This window comes from Conger conger, chromosome 5 (genome assembly GCF_963514075.1).
Source record: "Conger conger chromosome 5, fConCon1.1, whole genome shotgun sequence".
In the NCBI taxonomy this organism is placed as follows: domain Eukaryota; kingdom Metazoa; phylum Chordata; class Actinopteri; order Anguilliformes; family Congridae; genus Conger; species Conger conger.
The window spans coordinates 60,972,391-60,996,181 of NC_083764.1; the positions used below are offsets into that span (position 1 = coordinate 60,972,391).

General features: G+C 47.0%; 2 protein-coding genes across 2 annotated transcripts in view; one reads left to right on the forward strand and one right to left on the reverse strand.

The window, feature by feature from the left end:
* The first annotated feature begins 697 nt into the window (after nucleotides 1–697).
* Nucleotides 698–17,020, forward strand: fam131aa (family with sequence similarity 131 member Aa). The gene is made up of 5 exons (XM_061242746.1): nucleotides 698–936; nucleotides 10,106–10,199; nucleotides 11,565–11,747; nucleotides 13,751–13,885; nucleotides 16,506–17,020. Exons 1-5 carry the CDS (start codon nucleotides 901–903, stop codon nucleotides 16,922–16,924), a joined length of 867 nt encoding a protein of 288 aa, XP_061098730.1. The 5' UTR covers nucleotides 698–900; the 3' UTR covers nucleotides 16,925–17,020.
* Nucleotides 17,021–21,021: 4,001 nt separating this feature from the next.
* clcn2a (chloride channel, voltage-sensitive 2a) overlaps nucleotides 21,022–23,791 on the reverse strand; it is a 49,064-nt gene continuing 46,294 nt past the window's right edge. Inside the window, exons 23-25 of the mRNA XM_061242747.1 lie at nucleotides 23,692–23,791; nucleotides 22,555–22,641; nucleotides 21,022–21,891 (exon numbers count right to left, since the gene is read on the reverse strand). The exon at nucleotides 23,692–23,791 is cut by the window's right edge and continues 5 nt beyond it. Coding sequence (XP_061098731.1) covers nucleotides 21,022–21,891; nucleotides 22,555–22,641; nucleotides 23,692–23,791 — 1,057 coding nt within the window. The remainder of the gene's footprint in view (nucleotides 21,892–22,554; nucleotides 22,642–23,691) is intronic.

The following is a 23,791-nucleotide window of genomic DNA, read 5'->3' on the forward strand; positions in this document are numbered from 1 at the left end:
AACAGGTATGAGTCAGCTATCGTTCATTCCGATCATGCGGAACGCGATCTGAATCCGTCACTTGGGCAGATCAGAACGGCGACGAAGTCGCTGGCTGGGTATCCGTGTTGGAAAGCTATCCTTATCCTTAAACTCACTTTGTCGAGCTTTCTACAAAATGTACAATGTCAAATGAGCTGTAGCCTATAACTTGCTAGCTGGTCAACTTCATTGCCTGGCAACTTTTTTTTTTTATTTGAGATGTGATGTGTTATTTCACCTATTATTTGATCGTGACAACACAACCGTTTATACAACGAGCCATGATGCTCACGTGGTCCCCTGGTACAGTCAGTCCTGGTAATGTGACAATCTCAATTGATTAACCATCATATTGCGTGATGACCATCATATTTATCTTAGTTAATTCATAACATTTATTTATAAAAATTATTTTGATTGCACGATGTCTTTTAATACGCCATTTAATCAATCATGTCTTATTTAGCAGCGCAATGTTTAGATCAATACTGCCGTGCCGGATATTTATATTACATTTGGAGAAACTGTGTGTCAAAATGTATAGCTATCATGTAAAGGTGAATGATTCTTAAGATTGTGGACTGCGAGATCGCGTCGCGAGGCGTGCCGATATCGTTCCCGAGCGGTTCGTGTATCTTTAAGGAGACTTGGCATTTAAATGTAGATGTTTAAACGGACGCTCTGTCTTGATGACGTTGTCGGAGGGGCTCTGTCACTGGAGTGCCTGCAGATTGCGGGGTTTTGGCATCGCTAGCGGATCTTCAAGACAGACCGTGTGAGCGCGAGCTTGAAGCAGACGTTTCGGCGTTAACTGGGAAGGTGCTGCGCCTCGGAGCCCCGTTGGAATCGCTTTTGTAACCCGAACACTTTGCATGTGCGATGCTTTTGACTGCATTAACCCAGTTTGATTTCAAGGTAAGTGGCTGTCGCTTCCTCTTGCTAATCTTCCGCTCGCCGTCTCTCATCTGTAGCCTACCGCCGTGCGCGTGGATTTTTTAATTAGCTGACCCAATTACCCTTTCCATCCGCTATGATGTAGGTTAAGCATTTGACGAACAAAAAAAAAACTGTATTGCGAAAATTGCACCATTTTGTTCGAATGCACCACGGTTCATTGATATGCAGCTCCGGTTTGCCGTTGCTAGGAGACAAGCTTCATTGGTCGACTCCTCGGTCCGCCGTGATTTTATGATTGTCGTCTCCGTTGTTTTACTGACAGTTATCTTTCCATTAATCTGGGGGCGACGTCCCCGTTAACCCCGGGCCGTCTTGTACCTTGTCTCGTCTTTTCCCCCCTTGAGTGCTGTGATTCATTCGACAGGGCCTCGATGAGACGATAAATCATTTGTACCCCTCATTTCATGTCCGCGCTCAGACGGTCACATAGGCGCGCTTATCGTTCTCACGGGCGGTCAAGAACCAGCATTCCACAGATTTATCAACGAGGAATTTCCAGAACTTTTAGTGTTAACCTTCACTGAGGTCCCCCAATTGTGTCTAATTTATTAGATTATCAAATGCCTCAACGCAACGTCTAAGTAGCCTAGCATGCCTCATTTCACCTTGCTGCTCTTTTAAACACAATGATAACCCCGGCCATAATCGAAATTTATTGCACAAACACAGTGCAATGTGCAATATACTTGTATAACTTGTTTTTTTAAATGAAATACATTTATTAAAAATTGCAATCAGAAAACTTTGATATTTGAAGTGGGCTTAGACCTGTATTGTGCCATATCAAAATGTTTTGTGAAAGGACCAAGTAGCCTACCTATAACTTTTGCCTGGTTGGCTACATGTTCGTACAATTTCCGAACGGTTCTGAAATGCCTTCCCCTTTATGAACGTAGCATAGCCTACATTTTCACACGGTATGATTATTGACGGCTAGAGTGTCTCATCGGTGTTGGATTGTTGTTTAAAATGACTAAGTAACATCACAAATAAGTCGACCACTTAGGCCTGTCCATTATAGCACCCCCAACTCTTCGTTTGATCTACAATTACTGTCTCCCGAGTCTCGGTGGAGACATGGGCTGTAACGGTTTCTGTGTTGATGGGGCTTTACCTAGAGCCTAGAGCAAACGCCTACCCTGGAAACACTTCGGGGATATGAATATATAGACTACAGCCCTTCGCTAAAATCACCATTGGCACACTTTCTTTTTTATTTGGATGGGTAGCCTACTCTGAAATAGGATGCTCAGAGTCAGGTCATGCATCATCACGTTCTTGCAACAGTTTGAAGTTTTTTTTCAACTGTGCAGAGGTCGCTAGGCTACAGTAACCGCTGCTCTTTTTCCACGTATGTAGAGGTCGATCGTTAGCTATGGCCAGTTGTAGCCTATCGGCCTACCACAAGTTAGCTCACTTGTCCTCGGCTATGCAGTAGGTCTGATGTTGTTTCCATTACTGTCGCATTACACGTCTCCCCTTTCCACGTTTCCGTGCACATCTCTGGCTTCTTCCGCTTTTGTTTATTTTTTTGGACACGCTTCTCCGAATCTTTTCAGAGCTCTTAATTACGTCATATGCGTTGCAACCACGCGGGGCTGGTAATTACATAACAAAATTCAGTGACTTTATTCACCTGTTGCGACTGCGCAGCATAGATACAGCGCAAATTTATATTTTTCTTCATCTAGTCTCTGAGTCTTCTTTAAACGTTTAGTCTACGGTAATTTAGCTCTATAAAAGTTAAGCACTGGATGTTTCCTTGTTTTTGTAGACTAATTGTAGCTGGAATAGCCTATATTTTGTGCCAAATATTGTATTTCTTATCACCGAGGACCGCTCTGTGTTCTCAACTGTGCAGTCAAGCGCCTAAGACGCGATTTAATTGATTGGAAAATGATAAATAAACCATGTTTTCTGAACGCTATTGACTGAGCTCCGTGGTGGTTCGACATTTCCACTGTTATTCATTTGCTCATTTTAGGGCGCGCAGTATCAGTAGCAAATCGATAGGTCGCCATGGCAACGTGAAATGATGTGTGCGGGATCACAGCACGCGACTGGTGGAGCTAGGCCCTTTCATAAAGCGTTATCTTGTTCAAAACCATTGTTTTTTTTTTTTCTGGCAGTTGATTTCTCTTCTGGTGGATTCACGTCAGACGAGATTGTGCTAAAATGTGTGTTGACGGTATAATGCCATTAAACTCCACTGTGTGCGCTTCTGGCAGCTGAGATCACGGTTTAGTCGGTTTTGGTTGGTAAACTGGATTGGAGACCTCCAAAGATAATATGTTCGTATTTTAATGCTGCCTGCCTGCCAGTATAGTGCAGTATTCAATTTTGCAGGTTAAAAAGTCCCAAGTTCAAAAATCAACAACCTCTCAAACTGGCCACCCATCCAGTTGATTAATTACACAATCCAAATAATTATGTTCCTACATTGTAGGAATCCCTTCATGTGATAGCCTGTTCTCCAATGGATGTGTGTGAGTGTCTGGCCAATTGGGGAACAACCAGCTTGTTAAGGCAAATGTCTTTCAGCCAATCATGTGTGACCAACTAAATGCAACAAAGCACGCAGAAGTGGTGAAGCGGTTCAGTTGTTGTTAAGACCAAACATCAGAATGGGGCAGAAATGTGATCTAAGTGACTGTGACCATGGAATGATTGTTGATGCCAGACAGGGTGGTTTGAGTATCTCAGAAACTGCGGATCTCCTGTGATTTTCATGCACAAGAGTCTCTAGAGCAGGGGTCTCCAACCCTGGTCCTGGAGGGCTACTGGGTCTGCTGGTTTTTCTTGTTACCCTGCACTTAACTGCTCCAATTGATTAATTAACTCACCTCACCTGGTTACCTGGGTCTCAAAGGGTGCTGATTTTAAGGTGAAAACAAAAACCAGCAGACCCAGTAGCCCTCCAGGACCAGGGTTGGAGACCCCTGCTCTAGAGTTTGCGGAGAATGGTGCGAAAAACTGGATAAAAATATCCAGTGAGCAGCATTTCTGTGGGTGAAAATGCCTTATTAATGAGAGAGGTCAGAGGAGAAGGGCCAGACTGGTTCAGGCTGACAGGAAGGCGACAGTAACTGAAATAACCACACGTTACAGAATTGGTGTACTCAAACCACCCTGTCTAGCACCAACAGTCATTCCACAGTCAAAGTTGCTCAGTCACATTTCTTCTCCATTCTGACATTTGGTCTGAACAACAGCTGAACCTCTTGACCACATCTGAATGCTTTCATGCATTAAGTTGCTGCCACATGATTGGCTGATTAAATATTTGCGTTATCAAGCTGGTGCACAGGTCTACCTAATAAATTGCTCACTGAGTTTATAATTTGAAGATCAATATTTTAGTGCAACTGGGATAAAAGAAAGGATTCAGCAAAATGTACATGATCATTGTAAAGAAAAATAAAGACAGTTACGCAATAATAATATTTGTAAAAAACATAATTTGCATGTTAAGCAAAAGGTAAAAATCACTGAAGGCTGAACGTATTGTGTCAGAAGTCATTACGGACACCTCATTGGTTGTACTATGTACGTACATATGAACTGAATTAAAACTGATACAGATTCGGCATTAACCATTAGCTCTGCTCGCTGAGTCTGTCCGTAATTAGGCGTAATGAGTCAGTGCTAAATGACTCGCTGAGATCATTAACATAGTCGCAGCAATTGGGTGGTTTTTAATTAGGGCTCGACAGGTGGCTTTGTGTGGAAGCCATTTTGGCATCTTGCCACTGGAGGGCCGAATTAAAGGCAGCCCCCAAAAGCTCAAAGGTGGGGCCTTGAAAGAGCTGGCATCTGAGAGATCGTGAGGGCAAATATTTTGTTTGAATTAAATAACATTCCAAAATGGGACTCTAAATCGGGCTCTCAGCAATAATTCTGCATGAGAACTCTCTCTGATAAAGTTATTAGTTCAGCAATAGCAATAATACGACATGCTGCACCTCAATGTTTCTGTTTGACCCTCTATCTCTCTCCCTCTCTCCTTCTTTCTCTCTCTGTCTCTCTCCCTCTCTTTTCCTCTCTCCCTCTTTCCTTCTATCTCTCTCTGTCTCTCCCTCTCTTTTCCTCTCTCTCCCTCTCTCCTTCTTTCTCTCTCTCCCTCTCTCTCTGTCTCTCTCCCTCTCTTTTCCTCTCTCCCTCTCTCCTTCTTTCTCTCTCTGTCTCTCCCTCTCTTTTCCTCTCTCTCCCGCTCCCCCTCTCTCCCCCTCTCTCCCTCTCTCCTTCTTTCTCTCTCTCCCTCTCTATCTGTCTCTCTCTCCCTCTTTCTCTCTCTCCCTCTCCTTCTGTCTCTCTCCCTCTCTCCTTCTGTCTCTCTCTTCCTCTCTCTCCCCCTCTCTCTCTCTCTCTCTCTCTCTCTGTTTCGTGTTTGGAAACTACAGTGCCATGAATCTACTGGTCTAAGGAAAGTTTTAAATATAATATTAAAATGGAGCTGAATGAACAATGTCCTGACTATGGGTTAAATGATGATATTCTAATTATAGGGAAATATTAACATGCTAATTAAGGGTTTTATTCCTGTTTATGACCATGTCTAGCGGTTCCATCTTGGTACATTAAAAAGCCTCCTGAACGTCGCTCAAAAGAGGGACACACATGTAGCGGACTGGTTCATACAATTGTACCAGGATAGGCCAGGACTAGAGCAGGAGTTGGTTAATATACTTGTCTTCTAGCAACACAGGGACATTCCTCTGTGTCCATTGGCTCTATTTGTATGGGCCTGGTCTATTTCTGTTCAAAACCGCTTTCAGGGCTTTTTTCTGAACACTTCGTAATAAACTGGGGAATCACTGCTGTTTGTTACGGGTATAGATAGGGTATTAAGTAAGACTTTAGAATGAAATGCGGGATTGAAAGTCGGGTCTTGTGTGAATATTATCTGACAGCACCGGGTGACCCCGAGTCAAAACAGTCTTGAGCGTCGCCATCGTTTTGAAGTGATATTTTGTGGAACACCAGGGGACTTCCGTCCTGCCTTGAGACGCTGTCGCGCTGATCTCTGTCCGTGACTCACTTGTCACGCCACTAGAGGCAATCAGTTGAGTGTCTCTTCGCGCTAATAAATCTCCTTAAAGGTGCCTGGCAAATCTCCCCTTGCTTAAGCGCCGCACGTGCCGACGGATTTGGCGCGTCTGCATGACGAATAACGATTATTTACAGTTTAACCTGCACGCGTAGCTACGCGATCCCTGTACTCGTTCTTCTCTGCTTAATGAGACCTGATGTATGCAAACGAAACCAAATAATCAGTGCTTCGCTCTCTGCAATTCCTGATCTAGGGAAGATGATCTTCTCAATCTTTGTTGGTTTATAATTACCTATCAATGCGTGGTAGAATTGTTCCCCAATTACTTTTGTAATCGTCCAGGAGTCATTCGAAGAGTGACTACCAATTATTTTAGTGCGGTTTTCAAAATGAATCTCGGTCACATTTTGTGAATCTCGGTCGCAATACTTATAAAATTTAGTACGGGACTGGTATCGTGAGGCTGGTTCTTTTTGGCCCTACGTATACATGTTACTTGATAAATATATGCTGTACTTCTTGGTGAAACTTCAAAACAGATGTCTCTGGTCATATACGCCCCAAGCGATGTTCTCTATGAACATATGGTTATCTTGCGTTCGCTGCATATCCCATACCGCTCGGTTTGGGCTGATGCAATCATTCGAGTGGACAGCACGCGACATTTGCGTCCCAGACTAGGCTAAGTGCCCTGATATTGACACTAAACGCATAAAAAACGCCGTGAAATAAGCCTACCAAAGCTGAATGAGCACCGTCTTTTCCTTTACACACACTGGATGTGTATTTATATACAAATGTGTATAAATGTTTATCGTTGGCCTAAATAAGATCACCTGACTCATTATTCCGCTAATGAGGATCCTGGCGCCATATGCGTCTTAGCCACTTTGACTTTTAAAAGTGCAGTAACCTAATGACTGACTGGCTTAAGGACTTTAACGCCTGCTGTATAATCTCACCGCTTACAAATGCAGGCTACAGCAGGTGCAATTGCTTCTATTCGGCGTACGTGCCTCACAAGACCGGCGTAGCTCTCACCAGAGCGATAGAGAGATTGAAAACAATAAAAGGCACAAGGGACATCGAAGGCAACAGGAGATATTATTGACTGTATGTGACGTCATTTGATAATCTCGTATCCTAGAAGGAATCGTTCCATGGTGACCGGTTGCCATAGGAATTCCTAGGCGAAAGTTGGAAGATGGAGATCCGATTTACTGCTCTCGCCGGAGAAGGGGTCGAATGCAAGGAGCGGCGTGCCATGTTTGTGAAGAAGAACTCGTTCTATGCGATTTCTTTCGCAGAAAACCACCTACTCTGCGATAGAGCGACGGGCGTTGTCACGGAAGACGGCACCATGGTAGCTATATCTTTGCATAAGTTCGAGTCCATTAATTACTTTCCACTGTGTTGTATATCCGTCTTCCAGTGTTGTGTGCACTTACGCATTTCCCGTGGGTTAGCCAACGTTTCGCAGTAATTTCACTGTGCCTGATTTGCCGCGGGAGCTGTCCAGTTCTGAAACCTGGGAAGCTACTGTGCACCCCGGCTCTCGTGCAAATGGCCAGCTGCATGTGCGGTTTTACTTCGACACTCCCAGTTAAATATGCTGTGAATGTACATAAATGAATAGTCCTACGCTGCTGTGACTTCACTGTATTGATATGTATATAAGGGTATTGGTGACTGAGATACATGTGAGAAAGATTAAGGCTGCGATTTGTTGACTCTCGACTATTGAGAGAAAAGAAAGGAAAGGTCAAGCAGTTAATTTTACCGGCAATTTGGCTGAGTAATGATAGGTTCAGTAGCTCAGGCACGAACCTCTGGAGAGCCGACGGTTTTAAAAGAACGGTATAATCTCACGGGTAGGGAAAGAGACTTTGTGCCGCGAGACAGCATTCCGAGACGACAACGTCACCCTGCGACGTGCGTCCGGTTCTCCAGCGACTAGAACACTGTGTAGCGGGGCGGTGGGCACCTGTGGATTAATCGCGAGAAGTGACAGCGCGGGAGAGGGCAGTTAAATGTGTCTGGCGTTTTTTTAGCACTTCGTAAACCTTGTCCTGGTGGCTCACAGCTCGTCAAATGGGAGCAAACACTTAAGAGCTGTAAACGTGACGCACACACATAAGTATGTAAAAGTGGGACGCATACACACACACATACACACACACATGCGTGTTGTATTTGCTGTGCAAATACACGCACATAGTGCGTTCCCCGCCATACAAAAAAAACAAGTGGTTTTGCTCGGTGGGGGGGGGGGGGGGTGTGGGTGAGAAGGTTGCCTAGCCTGTGCTCTTTTGTGGGGTTTTCTTTCAATCGTTGCCCTTGAAGAAACAAGGTTCCTGGGCAATCGGGGATTGATATGAATCATCTGAGTGTTAAAACACTCCAAAGACCAGCATGCACTGCACCTGGAGCCTGTCACCTGAGGCTCAGTGTGTCTCTGCCGGCTGACCACGGTCCCGCACCCTGCTTCACCGCCTCCGTTGCCACAGCCTAATGCCCCGCGTCATACGTGAGCCAGGTTCACTTCGCCGGGCTGTGCAAAGGCAGAGAGACAGAACATGGGCCAGGGTGACCTTTGACCTCCACACTGATCTGCGCTACAGGGCGGCCTGTAGCGTAGTGGTTACGGTAAATGACTAGGGCACGCAAGGTCGGTGGTTCTAATCCCGGTGTAGCCACAATAAAATAAACTCCGCACAGCCGTTGGGACCTTGAGCGAGGCCCTTAACCCTGCACTGCTCCAGGGGAGGATTGTCTCCTGCTTAGCCTAGTCAACTGTACGTCACTCTGGATAAGAGCGTCTGCCAATAATGTAATGTAATCTCTCTGCACTGCCAGACTTTTGCCAACTGGCCATTGTTTTCTGCACCGCAGTGTCAGCAGTAGAGCTAATTTCATGAATATGTCATTATTAGCGAGAAGAAATTCATTTCAAAAATTCTTGTCATGTCTGTAACTGTGAGTCATTACCTCATTTGCCAGAGTCATTTTACATCAGATACTGCGTAATGACAATTCCCTCCACAAAATGTCAGACATTTTTTTTCTCCTGATGTAGATTCCAATTAGTCCTAGTTATTCATCTGAGCCATTGGTGAGATGGGAATTACGATGACTTCCTGTCCTGTTGCCATAAAAGCTTTGCCTGTCTGTGTTGGATTTACAGAAATAAATGTTATACACAACATATTTCCATTTATTGATCAGGGCAGGAGACAATCCTCCCCTGGAGCAATGCAGGGTTAAGGGTCTTGTGGAACACTGGTATTAGAACCACCGACCTTGCGTGTGCCAGTCATTTACCTTAACCACTACACTGCAGGCCGCCCTTATCCTGACCAAGAAATTTAACTATCCTGACAACTTATCTAGTGTTAATTATTTTGGAGGACTGCCCCTAGGGGGCGCTGTAATGAAGCAGGAGACCTGATTGAAGGCTGGAGATGAAATTTGAAGATATGTTACTGTGGTGTAATTCCAATAACTTATTTTTCTCCTATTTTATCTTTTACTTCTAATCGATCGAGGACCACCATCTTTAAGGGCATTCCAACACCTTAAATCAGTGGTGTCCAATCTTATCCTAAAAGGGCCAGCGTGGGTGCAGGTTTTTGTTCTAACCCAGCAGTAACACACCTGATTATACTAATGAACTGATCGCGGTCTTTAACCAAGACCTTGATGAGTAGAATCAGCTGTCTTAGTCCTGTGCTAAAACAACCACCTGCACACACACCGGCCCTTTCTGGATAAGACTGGACACCCCTGCCTTAAATGTTCCTTCTAGGCGCTAGAGGTAGAAGTTAGGAACTTCCAAACTTTCCCCTGAGAAGGGAAACATCAGCACATCCTTTGCGGAAGTATTTTTTTCGGAAAGCCCGGGAGATAAACGATCGGCCTGTGGATCCACCTCTCCCGGTCTGCCACGTCTGCCACCGACGCGGCTTCGTACTGACGTTCGAAGGAGCGAGGACGTTCCATTCGGCCACTTGAGAAGCATTCAGGATAGGAGTGTTCCCAGTGAGGGGTGTCGCTGAATGCCTCTGGTTTCCCTTGCAGGTAAATGTTGAGGAAACTATTGAAATGTTGCCGAAGTCCAGGAAAGCGCTCACCATTCAAGAGATTGCTGCTTTGGCCCGGTCATCCCTCTACGGTAAGACATGGCCGAGCTCCCCCATCGTCACATCGAATGGTGCACGGTCGGCATTTATATAGCGCCTTTATCCAAAGCGCTGTACGATTGACGCTTCTCGTTCGCCCATTCATACACACACTCACACACACACACACACACACACCACCGGCGATTGGCTGCCATGCAAGGCGCCGACCAGCTCGTCTGGGGGTTAGGCGTCTGGCTCAGGGACACTTCGACACACACCCAGGGTGGAATCGAACCGGCAACCCTCCGACTGCCAGACGACTGCGCTTGCCCCCAGAGCCGATGTCGCCCCATCGCCTCACATTAGCTTAGCGGACGGTCATATCCAGAGGGGTAACGGTGTAGGAGGATGTAACTGGGTGCACCTGATTCAGATGGGCAAGCAAGACCGACGGGGATAATGATTATATCCTGTCCGTCACTGAAGCAAGACCGACGGGGATAATGATTATATCCTGTCCGTCTAATGCGGTTTAGCTATGCTAACCTAGTCACAAAATGCTAAGCCTGAATCGATACAGATTACTGTACAAGCACAGCAAGCCCTGAGGAGAAAAAAAAAAGGGATAAGAGCGTCTGCTAAATGCTGTGTAATGTAAAGGAGAGTCCAGGAGTCAGAAAGTAAAAGTCCTGCCATGTGTTTCTTCTCCCGGCTGTTTTTCCTAATTAGTTCGACCTCCTGGCTGAAGAATTGTGCAATTGAACAAATCCAGGTGATTGGAACCAAATTCTGTGACTTTTCCTTTCCGAACCTGAATTTTCCATATTTAAAATCCAACAGTCATCTAATGACACACACATCCAAAACGGTAGCAAACTCACTGGCCTGGCACTGACACTCACTGGCCCAGTGATACTACTAGTGCACTCCCGCATTGCAAGCCACTGCGGACGACAGACTGCACTGACTGGATGTCATTTTAACCAGGCGATTTTCCTCTGTGCTTCATATGATAGGGACGCCACCTTTTACTTCCTGGTTCTCCTCTGATGGGGGATCTAAATTACAGGTCGATCGCACACACATTACATTTTTGGCATTTGGCAGACGCTCTTATCCAGAGCAACAATACAGTTGATTAGACTAAGCAGGAGACAATCCTCCCCTGCAGCAATGCAGGGTTAATGGCCTTGCTCAAGGGCCCAACGGCTGTGCGGATCTTATTGTGGCTACACCGGGATTCGAACCCCCGACCTTGCGGGTCCCAGTCATGTACCTTAACCACTACGCTCCATGCCGCACACAGTCCCTGACGGCTCACGGTACAGCCTGACGGTGGAGGCGACGGTCTCTCCCGCGGGTCTCTCTGCGCGCGCGCGGTCTGACCCGGCGTCTCTCTCCGCCCCCGCGCCCAGGCATCTCCCAGGCGGTGAAGGACCACGTGACCAAGCCCACGGCGATGGCGCAGGGCCGGGTGGCGCACCTGATCGAGTGGAAGGGCTGGTGCCGGCCCTGCGACTCCGCCGCCGCCCTGGAGTCCCACTTCAGGTCGTACTCCCACCTGAGCGAGGGCGAGCAGGAGGCGCGCTTCGCCGCAGGTGAGTCCCCCCCCACCCCCCCACCCCCCACCCGCTCATCACCCCCATCCCCCCCCCCATCCCCCCCCTCTGTCACTGACATTTATCGCTATTGCCAAACCCACTCCGCTCATGGCTCCACTCACCCACTCGCCATCTTGTCACGGAGCGTTCTATCTACACAAACGCAGTCACACACTGTCCCCCGCGCCGAATAAACAGACACCTGTCCCGCTATGGCACACAGATAAGCCCTGCCCCCTGCGCCTGTCACATAGTGATTCATCTTTCCCCCCCCCCCCCCCCAGCCCACCTCCCCCCCAACCACCTGGTGTTCTGTCAGGTGAGAACTGCGTGGGCCAGATTGCAGGTTATTAGCATGTTCGAGGCAGAGGGCGACTCCAGTGACCTCAGCCCCCTCTCCCATCAGCACCTTTGTGTGACAAGGTGGGGGGGGAGGGGGGGGTTAAAGGATAATAGGTGCTGTATTTACGCTGTTCAGTCTCTGCTCTGCTGGCTTACCTGCCTGATACGCACTTCCTCTGGAAGTGGAGAAGGAACGAGTTGGTTGGTTGTCGGGGGTTTGGTTTGGTTGTTTGTTTGGTTGTTTGGTTGCTTGTTGGTTGGTTGTTTGTTAGTTGTTTGTTTAGGTGTTTGGTTGCTTGTTTGTTTGTCGGGTGTTTGTTTGAGTGTTTGTTGGTTGTTTGTCGTTGGTTGTTTGGTGTTTGTTTGTTATTTGTTGTCGGTTGTTTGTTTGTTGGTTGGTTGTTGGTTGTTTGTTTAGGTGTTTGGTTGGTTGTTTGTTTGTCGGGTGTTTGTTTGAGTGTTTGTTGGTTGTTTGTTGTTGGTTGTTGGGTGTTTGTTCGTTATTTGTTGTCGGTTGTTTGTTTGTTGGTTGTTTGTTTGGTTGCTTGTTGGTTGTTTGTTTAGGTGTTTGGTTGGTTGTTTGTTTGTTGGGTGTTTGTTTGAGTGTTTGTTGGTTGTTTGTTGTTGGTTGTTTGGTGTTTGTTCATTGTTTATTGTCGGTTGTTTGTTTGGGTGTTTGGTTGGTTGTTTGGTTGGGTGTTTGTTTGGTTGGGTGTTTGATGTCGGTTGTTTGGAGTTCTGTGGTGTGGAGAAAAAGGAGAATGAATTGTGGTTTTAACTGAGCGGCTGATATTAGTGTTACAAGCAGGGTATTGGTTAGGGTGAAAACATTTTCTTAGGGGACAGAGAGGGAATCAGAGCCAGAACTGTGAACAAATCACACCTGGGTCAAATGCAGATTTCAATTATTTTAAACACTGTACATTTGTAGAGACGGTATAACGTTTGAAGAGCTGGAGGTCTAGTACATTCAGAGCTATAAGAACTATAAGAAAATCTGACCTGGGTGAAATACCAATTGAAATACTTCATACACTGTACAATTATAGATGGTAAAATGTTGAAAAAAACGCTCCTGTAGATCTGTGAGAAAATAAACCTTTAAGACACGAGTACAAAAAATACTGTACATTTGTTCGCCCAAGTCTGGAGATGGATAACTGCAGACACCTGTGAATGAACAGTTAAGAGAGGGGGGAAGAGTTTTTCTTTCTTTGAAAGTATGTCAAAAAAAAGTATTTCTGGTCAGGATGGAAATTGATGAACCAGTTTGAGTCCTGACTGACACAGACGATTTTTTTGCGGATACTCCACCCTTGTGCCCAATAATGGAACACTCTCCTCCTGGGGAGACAATGTGGGTAATGGGGGGTTGTGGGTAATTGAGTTCTCTCTCGTTCTCTCTCTTTGTTCAAAGCATGGCTGTCAGTCTCCAGTCCCAGAGGGCTGTGGTCTTTAGCTGGTTTTTTTAGTGTTCCTCAAGTTATTGATTGGCTGAAGGGTTGTTTTCCACACGTGTTGTTTCCAAGGCCTTGTTGCCAGGGTTTTCTAATTGGCTGCTGATTAAAAGAACAGAAGAACACACACACACTGTGGCCCTCCAGGGCCGGGGCTTTGACGCTGGTTTTAAAGGCCGTATGCTGTGTGTTTCCGCCCAGGGGTGGCCGAACAGTTTGCGATCGCCGAGGCCAAACTCCGGGCGTGGTCGTCCGTGGACGGAGAGGATTATGAGGACCTCTGCGACGAAGACGCCATGCCTTACAGCGACCCCAACCTCACCACGCAGAGCGGAGGTATGCACCTGCACACTGCGTCTGTGTGTACCTGCAGTCCTTACACACCTGAACACACCTGCACACTGCGTCTGTCTGTACCTACAGTCCTTACACACCTGAACATACCTGCACACTGCGTCTGTGTGTACCTACAGTCCTTACACACCTGAACACTGTGTCTGTGTACCTACAGTCCTTACACACCTGAACACACCTGCACACTGTGTCTGTGTGTACCTACAGTCCTTACCCACCTGAACACACCTGCACACTGTGTCTGTGTGTACCTACAGTCCTTACACACCTGCACACTGTGTCTGTGTGTACCTGCAGTCCTTACACACCTGAACACACCTGCACACTGTCTGTGTGTACCTGCAGTCCTTACACACCTGAACACACCTGCACACTGCGTCTGTGTGTACCTGCAGTCCTTACACACCTGAACATACCTGCACACTGCGTCTGTGTGTACCTACAGTCCTTACACACCTGAACACACCTGCACACTGTGTCTGTGTGTATCTACAGTCCTTACACACCTGCACACTGTGTCAGTGTGTATCTACAGTCCTTACACACCTGCACACTGTGTCTGTGTGTACATACAGTCCTTACCCACCTGAACACACCTGCACACTGTGTCTGTGTGTACCTACAGTCCTTACACACCTGCACACTGTGTCTGTGTGTATCTACAGTCACACCTGGGTCAAATACGTAATTGTTTTGGATTCACATACTTTTCTGTGGTCGATTGAACACCTGTGCACCTGCACAGACACTTCACATGTACAATACTACAAACTGGACCAGAGCTGCCCAACCCTCTTCCTGGAGATCTACCATCCTGTAGTTTTTAATTTCAACCCTAATTTGGATTCTACTAAAGCAATCTCTTGCTGTTGAATGAGGTGTGCTAAGTTAGGGTTGGAGTGAAAACCTACAGGACGGTAGGTCTTCAGGAACAGGGTTGGGCAGCCCTGGTCTACCTGTTGAATGAGGTGTGGCTTTGTTAGGGTTGGAGTGAAAACCTACAGGACGGTAGATCTCCAGGAGCAGGGTTGCTCTATGCCTGTCCGTACTGACAACCGCACTGTCCACACAAACACGCTCCAAATTTGACCCCACCCGTGTTCAAACATTACACATTAGCTTAACGTGCCTGCTCAGAGCTCACCTGTAAACACGGCCATAAAAAGCCAAGTAGATACTGAAGAGGAGAATGACTCATGGGCTGGTCCCTCTGTACAAACACAGGACGCACACTGTCTCTGTGGAACAACCTGAGATGCCCTTTCTGTCTGCGGAGAGTATACGCTCCACACCTGAGTCAAATAGGTCATTGTTTCGGATTCAAATACTCGCATATTTCCTTACTGAGCTTGTCTGGTGAATTGGAACCTATGAAATGAAATACTCTCAAAAAGTGGAAACTCCACCTTCTGGTCCTATTGGTTGGCTCAGTTGTGCCAGGCAAGATCAGTCGAGTGCAGAAAAGTATTTGAATCCAAAACAATAACGTATTTTACCCGGGTGTGATTCTCTCCCTTTGTGACTGGACGCTGGTGCGGTCCCCCTGTCCCATCCCGTTCCGTAGTCAGGGGGTATGGATGTTGGGAGGCTCCTACAGGGTTTTGGGGGGGATATTTTGGTACAGCACTCGTTCTACTGCTCTACTTTCTGCCAGAAACACGGGTCCAGTCCCCCATGCGGATCTCTCCCCACAGGGCTTTCACCCCTCCTACAGATTTAACGAGAATCCATCGCACTCGTGGTGGGATGGGGGGTGATGTTTTTTTTTAACTGTATTCGAGAACTCCACTGCTTTCAGTCACCAGCAGTGATTGTTACACCAGCATTAGAATGCTCAGCTGCAATCTTCATTCTAATCGCATTTTTGTGACCTTACACATTAAAGGGTGAAATTCACTTGCACAGTCTCCCCCCCTCTCTCTCTCCCTCCCCCTCTCCCTCCCTCGCTCAGTTGTTCTCACTCTCTCCCTCTCTCTCTCCCTCCCTCCCTCTCTTGGTTGTTCTCACTCTCTCCACTCCTCCTCTCCCACCCCCTCTCCCCCCCTCTCTCAGTTGTTCTCACTCTCTCCCTCTCTATCTCCCTCCCCCTCTCCCTCCCTCTCTCTTAGTTGTTCTCACTCTCTCCCTCTCCCCCTCTCCCTCCCTCTCTCTTAGTTGTTCTCACTCTCTCCCTCTCTCTCTCCCTCCCCTCTCAGTTGTTCTCACTCTCTCCCTCTCCCCCTCTCCTTCCCTCTCTCTTGGTTGTTCTCACGCTCTCCCTCTCCCCCTCTCCTTCCCTCTCTCTTGGTTGTTCTCACTCTCTCCCTCTCTCTCTCTCCCTCCCCCTCTCCCTCCCTCTCTCAGTTGTTCTCACTCTCTCCCTCTCCCCCTCTCCGGTTGTTCTCACTCTCTCTCTCTCCCTCCCCCTCTCCCTCCCTCTCTCAGTTGTTCTCACTCTCTCCCTCTCTACCTCCCTCCCTCTCTTGGTTGTTCTCACTCTCTCCACTCCTCCTCTCCCACCCCCTCTTCCTCCCTCTCTCAGTTGTTCTCACTCTCTCCCTCTCCCCTTCTCCCTCCCTCTCTCGGGTTGTTCTCACCCTCTCCTCTCCTCCCTCCCCGGCAGACTCCTCCCTCTACCCCCAGTGCTCCCACGACCTGTGGCAGGGGCCGGCCTTCCAGCCCGAGGGGCCCCGCCCCTCCGAGGACGGCCCTGCCCCTTCCGGAACGCCGTGCTCCAGGACGGGCGGAGCGGAGGACGTCGCGCCCGTGTCGTCCCCGTCCGACCTGGGGTGCTCGCGGGAGGGCGAGGACCGGCCGGGGGAGGCGGGGCGGGGGGACTGCAGGGGGGTGAGCCAGGACTCGGCCTACGCCCCCTCCAGCTTCCACTCCTACCTGGAGACGGAGGACGAGGGCGAGAGCTCCGACCGGGACGTCCTGCTCCGGAGCGCCGCCCGCCGAAAGATCTCCGACGAGCCCTCCTCCGGCGCCATGTCCCTGGAGGAGGAGGAGGAGGAGGAGGAAGAGGAGCACGGACTTCACTGACTTAAATCCGCCCCCTTCTCCCCCCCATTCTGATTTTTTTGGGGGGATCCTCTGATCTCTCCATTCCTCTTCAAATCAGAGACACACACCGCCCCCCGGCCCCCCGATCCCCCCCTCCTCAGCTCTGTCCTGCGGGAACACACAGGCTCCCGTGCCTCTGCTCACCGGAGCGATGTCAGATGTCAGTGAAATGCAGGACTTTGTCTTTAAAAATGTCTGATTGCAGACGAATCTAACGGTACCTTACACTCTCAGAAAAAAAACAAAAAAAACCCTGTGATTCCATAGAAGAACCCTAACATCTAGTCCAAGGGTTCTGTGTTGGGCAGAGTGGTTCTTTGTCTGGCGGCTCTGACAGAGGGTTTCCAAAAAGAACTGAAAAGGGTCCCTCTGTGGCAGCAATCATCAAATCTGGACCCGCAATCCAAACCCGGCCCTGGGTTTCTTCTCTCCCAGGGAATTAGCTGAACGTTTAGTGTGACTGCCTTCACACCTGACTCCCAGGCAAAATGAGGGTTGTAAACCAGCAGTTCTCAGACCTCGAGGACCGTGATTTGTCTCCTGCTCTGTGGAGACAAGCCAAAGAATCTTGTTTTTTCTGAGAGTGTAATTAACTCCCTCCTTTCCACCCACCTCTTCCCAGCCCCTGTGAGCCCCCTTCCGAAAATCCCTGTTGCTGCAGACATCCCACCTCTCTCGGAAGGTCTAGGTGTCTCCCGGAATTAAACACGTTCTCCCTGTTACCCCGAATTCTCCCGCAAATGAGCAATGAGCACCAAAGGCAGAGTGAATTCTAGAAATTAGCTTTGTAAAGTCGGCAATTGACGGACAATCACAAATTAAGGAACACCCCCACCTCCCCCCCTCCAGGCGCGCTCCTGGTCGGCGGTCTCCCGGAAATAGTTTTCGCAAGGGTGGGATGTCCGCTGTTGCCCGAGACCACCCCTCTCCCCTCCCTCAATCCCCCGCCCCGGTCAAATCATCGACATCCAGCCGGAAGCTAACGGTATCGTTCCCCTCTCCTGGAGGACCACTGAGTTCCTGCAGCGTAGCTTTCCGTGGCGCTCCAGCTAATTAACCTGTCGCTAAAGATAGTAAGAGGCAGCTGCAGGAAAGATCTCAACTGACAAGGTTATGTCTTTTTAAAAAAAGAAAACATTCTCGTACAAATGAAACAAAAAAAAAAGAGAGATGATATGCTTTTGTCGTACTAGTTTTATATCATTCCGAATGTTGTCGTAATAGATATTATTAGGACGATCGTTGGTCATAATGGTGTGTTTCTGCGGACAGTTGTAGAACTTAAATTGCACTCCTTGTCTTAAAAGAAAATACATTTAAAAAAACCCAGAATGTTCTCAAAAATTGACCTTTTTAGTGGTAGATATACTATGTTTGGTTTATATATTTAAAAAAAGGGTGACAATAGAAGTAGTAGTTTTCAGTGCGGCAGTAAAAACAGTGGATCTGAGATTTTCTCTATTTTTCTATGCTGTGTCTGCTTTGATCCTCTCCACTGTGTTGTGTCGGTTGTGTGCACTACGCTAGCGTAGCCGCCGGTCGCTATCTCCTCTCTTGTTTTAATCACTGTGTGATATCCTCTATAGGAAGAGAAAAAAAAAGACTTTTTTTACAGAAGCGACGATGTATTTTGTATTTTATTCTTTTCTGCCTTGTTATGGTCATGCTCTGGAAAACGAAGAAGAAGAAGAAAAAAACATTTTAACTGTCCAAAACATTACAATGGCCTACGGTCTTATAAATCTTCTGTAATTACTTTTCTGTCTCTCTCTCTCTTTCCATATCAAGCCTCGAACACGTAATTTGATTTTAGTGCTGATAATAGTCATGAGAAGATTGCTGATATTAATGAGGAATCTTGGGATTATGCGTGCTTAATTTGTATTTGTTGGATTTACAAAGTCAATATTCAGCGACCTACCACAGCATCACAGTAAGTGGGTTGCAATAGTGTGGAAATAGGATATTTTGAAAGCAGGAAGAAAAAAAGCCGCTATAATACTGTGATATATTTATTTGTATTATTGTTTTTTTTAATGAATATTACAATTTTGACTGGTACTACTACTACTACTACTACTACTACTACGATTAGTGCTTCTACTACTAACAATAATATACTGTATGTACAAACTGACCAAAATCCATTCCAGTTTAAGTGCGGCACAATTCTAGATTTTGACAGTTCAATAATCGCGCGGCTTCCTTGTGTGAATCATACTTTCCTTTTGGACGTTTGCGTCACAATTTATCAATTTATTTTTCTTTCATAGTTTCAAATAATTTCCAGAAATTATCCAGTAGTTTATCGACAAAATATTTTTAATGATTAGACTGCTGAAGAAACAAATACCATAAGAGACGACATACACGTACATATGCACTGGACAAACATAATTTTATCTAATTGCCATTGCAGGTGCTTAATACAGTACGTTAATAAAATGCCCTGGTCAAGTTTATGTGGCACGAAATAATATAAAAATGATATAAGGACACACTTCAGCACTTTTTACATTTTATTCACCTGTGCTGTACAAAACACTTTCTGTTTGCTGCTCTTATGTACAGTATGTACAAACGCTAACATCGATGAGGCAACAGCTATCCTTAGTTATCAGAGATTATAACAGCCAGTCCTCTAAAGTAGTGATATTGAAGGTATGGACACAATACGTAATATAGTTTATACACCTTAAAACATTCTGCGTATTTACAGTTATTAAGCAGTTATATTACATTCATGTCCAGACGCATATTGAATGGGTTTGACGAGATGAGGAGTTATTGCCCAGAATGCATTGCATTACCTGCGTGTATATCGCTTGGATAACTTTGGGTAAAGATTTTTGATGTTGAGGCGTGAGGGTTAGTCTCCTTAGTGCTATTTGAGGACAAGATTTAGCCACACAAATCCATCTTGCTTTGGTTGAATCCAAACCTTTGAAAACAGTTAATTATCACGCCAAAATAGACAGTGGCCATTTTAGGTGCAAGATGGCCGCCTCTGGCAGTAACTTCTCTTCTCTGGTAGGTTTTAACTATTGCAGAGTAGCAGGTGCTCATAAGCGATCAACAATGCATAGTACTGTAATTTCTCAAATAATTTATTTTTAATATAGCTTAACTAGTTATTGATACACAACGAACAAATGCTGGCTATGCGATGACTTCTTGACAATTAATATTACACATACAGTTTTTTTTTTCTAGTTTTTTTTTACGCACAATGAAAGAAATTAAAGATGATACAAGACCAAACAAGGTAGGAAAGGGTCTACAGTCAGGTTTTCATGTATAAAATCTAGAAAAAACCCCAAACCCATCTCCACATGTGAGAAACATTTAACCTGTCATGATATGGGGGCAGGTCACCATTCTAATGGCTGTAGGTTTCATACACCACACAAAACACATCAGAATATATTTCCCCTTATTATGTCTGATAAATCTTTGCCGTTGGACAGTTTACAATCATCAGAGTAATTAAATCACATCAAACAAAAATAGTGATAATTTAAAATGCAGTTCTTCACATTTACTACCTGCACATAAACATGTATATGAATATACATTTACAGTACATACGGTCTATAGATAGGTGTTACGTGGATGCGCATGTACACACAAACGTGTGTGTGTGTGTGTGTTTGTGTGTATGTGTGTGCGCTATTCTCCCCCCCAACACACACACACATACACGTACACTCACACACATACATGCACACATATATGCTCACACAGGCAGACACACGCGCACACACACACACACACACACTCAAGCATGCACACACACGCACACACACACACAGACACACACACACAAAACCCTGTTAGCCTAAGCCCAATTTACAGTACATGAACATCATTTGCAGCGAATTGGTCTATGGATGAGGTACAACACACACACATACACACATACACACACATGCACATACACACATACACACACATGCACATACACACACACACACACACACACAGCTAGCCCTGAGGATTCACTGTTCGTTTTTTCAGTTGCCCTCGCTTTGACATTTCCATGTGAAGTGGGAGGGGCTGTGCTCTTACCGAGGCTGTCATTGGTCCTCGCTGTGGGAAGGGCTGTATTTGAATGGCAACTGGGATTTGGTCACATTATGGGAGGGGCTGTGTTCAAACGAGAGCTGTGATTGGTCCGTGCTGTGGGAGCTGTACACTGATTTGTACGCATTGTGGGAGGGGCTAAATTTGTACACTAGGTGTGGTCCCTGGTCGTGGGAGGGGCTATGTTCAAACGATATGTTGTCGCTGTAAGAGGGGGCGTAGTCATATGGCAGCTGTGGCTCATTTTCATTGGAGGGGCTGTGTTCATACAGCGGCATTGATTCGCTAGCATTGTGGGAGGGATTATTCTCGTACAGCGGCAGCGATTCGCTGTCGTCGGGGGTGGGCACGTTGTCGTACAGCGGCAGCGATTCGCTGTCGTCGGGGGTGGGCATGTCGTCGTACAAGGACAGCGATTCGCTGTCGTTGTCGGCGGGGCCGCTCTGGTACAGCAGCCGCGATTCGCTGCCGCTGTGGGAGGGGCTACGGTCGAGCGGGAGCGGCGGCTGGCTGCCGTCGGGGGAGGGGCTCTGCTGGAGCGGCGGCCGCTCCGGCTCCTCCCCCGCGTAGGAGGGGGCGTAGCCGCGCGGCGGGTCGTGCTTGTCGCGGGCGGGGCTCTGCGCGTAGGCCTGCTGCGATTCGTCCGGTCGCTGCGAGGCGAGCCGCGATTGGCCGGCGGGACCGGAGGGGAGGGGCTCGCGCGGGAGGGTCAGAGTCCGGTGACGCCTCCAGAGCCGGTGCAGCTCCGTGGACTCCTGCTCCCGGCTGCTGCTGCTGCTGGAGCCGCTGTTGCGGAAGCTGGCCAGCGGGGGGCGCACTTTCACCCCTTTTACCGTCACCGAGCCCTCGATGGCCTTACGCAGCTGCACAGAGGAGACGGGCGCGTCATTGAAGAACGACTTTTTATCGCAAAGGCAAAGAACAATTAAATTTAAGTTTAACCCTCTTTGAAAAGTAGGTTTTAAAAAATATATATATATTTTTGTCCGTGTTTAAGAACACCACTGCCTTCAGTTACCGGTAGCGATTGTTACATCAACATTAGCATGTTCAGTTAAGAACATTCTAATCACATATATGTGATGTCACACCTTAAAGGGTTAAACTTTATACTTAAAACTTTAACTTTATACCCTTTTGCTCTTGGCATTTCACCCAAGTTTAATGTTAACTAGCTTGCTATAATGGTACCTAGGGCCTGTTCCACAGAGCAGGATTACTGAGTTAGCTGGATAACTGCACAAAGTCAAACTTGGAACAGCCATTGGAGTTTTTTTTTACTCAGTGCAGTTATCCAGCTAACTCAGTAATCCTGCTTTGTGGGTTATACTCAGTGCAGTTATTCAGCTAACTCAGTAATCCTGCTTCGTGGAACAGGCTCCATGAGGTCACCAGCGTGTGTAACGTCAGCTAGCAACAACCTATGGCACACACATCCGTTTAGTAGGTTTCCGTCTTATGGGAACCGGTGCCGTAGTAGTAGCAGATTTCAGCGCCCCAACCCTAACCCCCCCCCTCCCCCTCACCTCCTTGAGTGAAACGACGCCAACCAGCCGGCCGATGCTGGTGACATAGGCGTGGTCCAGGCCCAGCAGGGAGAAGATGGTGTGGGTCTGTGTGGAGGCAAGACGGAGGGGGGGGACATTAGAACAGGGGCCCAGGGCCTGACATTACCCCTCACATTCCCCAACAAGCTCACAGTACATTACGTTACGTTATGTTGCATTATTGGCATTTGGCAGACGCTCTTATCCAGAGCGACATACAAAGTGCGAAGTGCGTACCCATAACCAGGGACAAGTGCTCACAAACTCCAAGAGGTACTGCAGCTTATTAATAAGCCTCTGGCGTCAAAATGCATATTTTCACTTTCATTGAATTAAAAACTTTTGAATTTACCCTGGCAAAATCACACAACCTTGGATAATACTTTTAAATTAAAAAAGTTTCAGAAGTAACTGCTCCCCGGGGAATCACAGGACAGCACAGAAGAAGAAGATCTTTTTTTAATTCCTTCCTTTTCATCTCGTCATGTTTAGGTACGCAGTGCTCACGCCCTGGTGCCAAACGAGCGCCGTAGTCAAACATGAACGGGGCTTAAACGCCATTGAGCAGCTCCCATAGGACTCCACAGGTCTTAAGCAGAAGGGTTATCTCGATGTGTTTGAGTGGACACTGCTCCACTAGTGGGCAGCATAGGAACTGTCTTTGGCTCTTTTATGCATAATGCAACTGTAAAAGGTTATGAAATATTGTATGGGCTCTGTTAAAAAAAGGCTTTATTATTTCACTTTTCAAACAGGCAGGCAAACGGTAAAAAAGCAGGGTGCTCTGCAGGGTGTGGTTGGTTTTTGTTTTCGCCATGAAATCAGCTGCCGATTCAGACAGGAAACCAGATGAGGTGAGTTAACTGTGTAATTAGCTGCTTTAATTGATCAATTAAGTGCTGAGTAACAACAAAAGACCAGCACGTCCTGCGGCTCTCCAGGACCGGGGTTTTCGACCCCTGATATTGAAGAAAATGCAAAAACTCAAGGCACTCCATCTCGATAAAAAAAAGAAAAGAAATTATGGCTATATCACAGTAAAGGAGGAGGCAGAAGGAGGAGCCAGTCAGGCATGAGGGGGCGGGGCCTGGTAAAGAGGTGGAGCTTCGCTCTCACCTTGTGCAGTGATGTGCGTTCCACCAGCTGGAAGGGGGCGGGGTCAATCTTGCAGTTGTTGAAGTCGACTGGCTCTGCCAGCTGTAGCTCCTCCCACTCG

What these genes read in the sequence shown, in the direction of transcription:
- fam131aa (XM_061242746.1), top strand. Translation starts at nt 901, where the DNA reads ATGCTTTTGACTGCATTAACCCAGTTTGATTTCAAG. An exon ending in TAACCCAGTTTGATTTCAAG is followed by an intron (nt 937 to 10,105) that starts GTAAGTGGCTGT and finishes TTTCCCTTGCAG; the next exon opens with GTAAATGTTGAGGAAACTAT. An exon ending in GGAGGCGCGCTTCGCCGCAG is followed by an intron (nt 11,748 to 13,750) that starts GTGAGTCCCCCC and finishes GTTTCCGCCCAG; the next exon opens with GGGTGGCCGAACAGTTTGCG.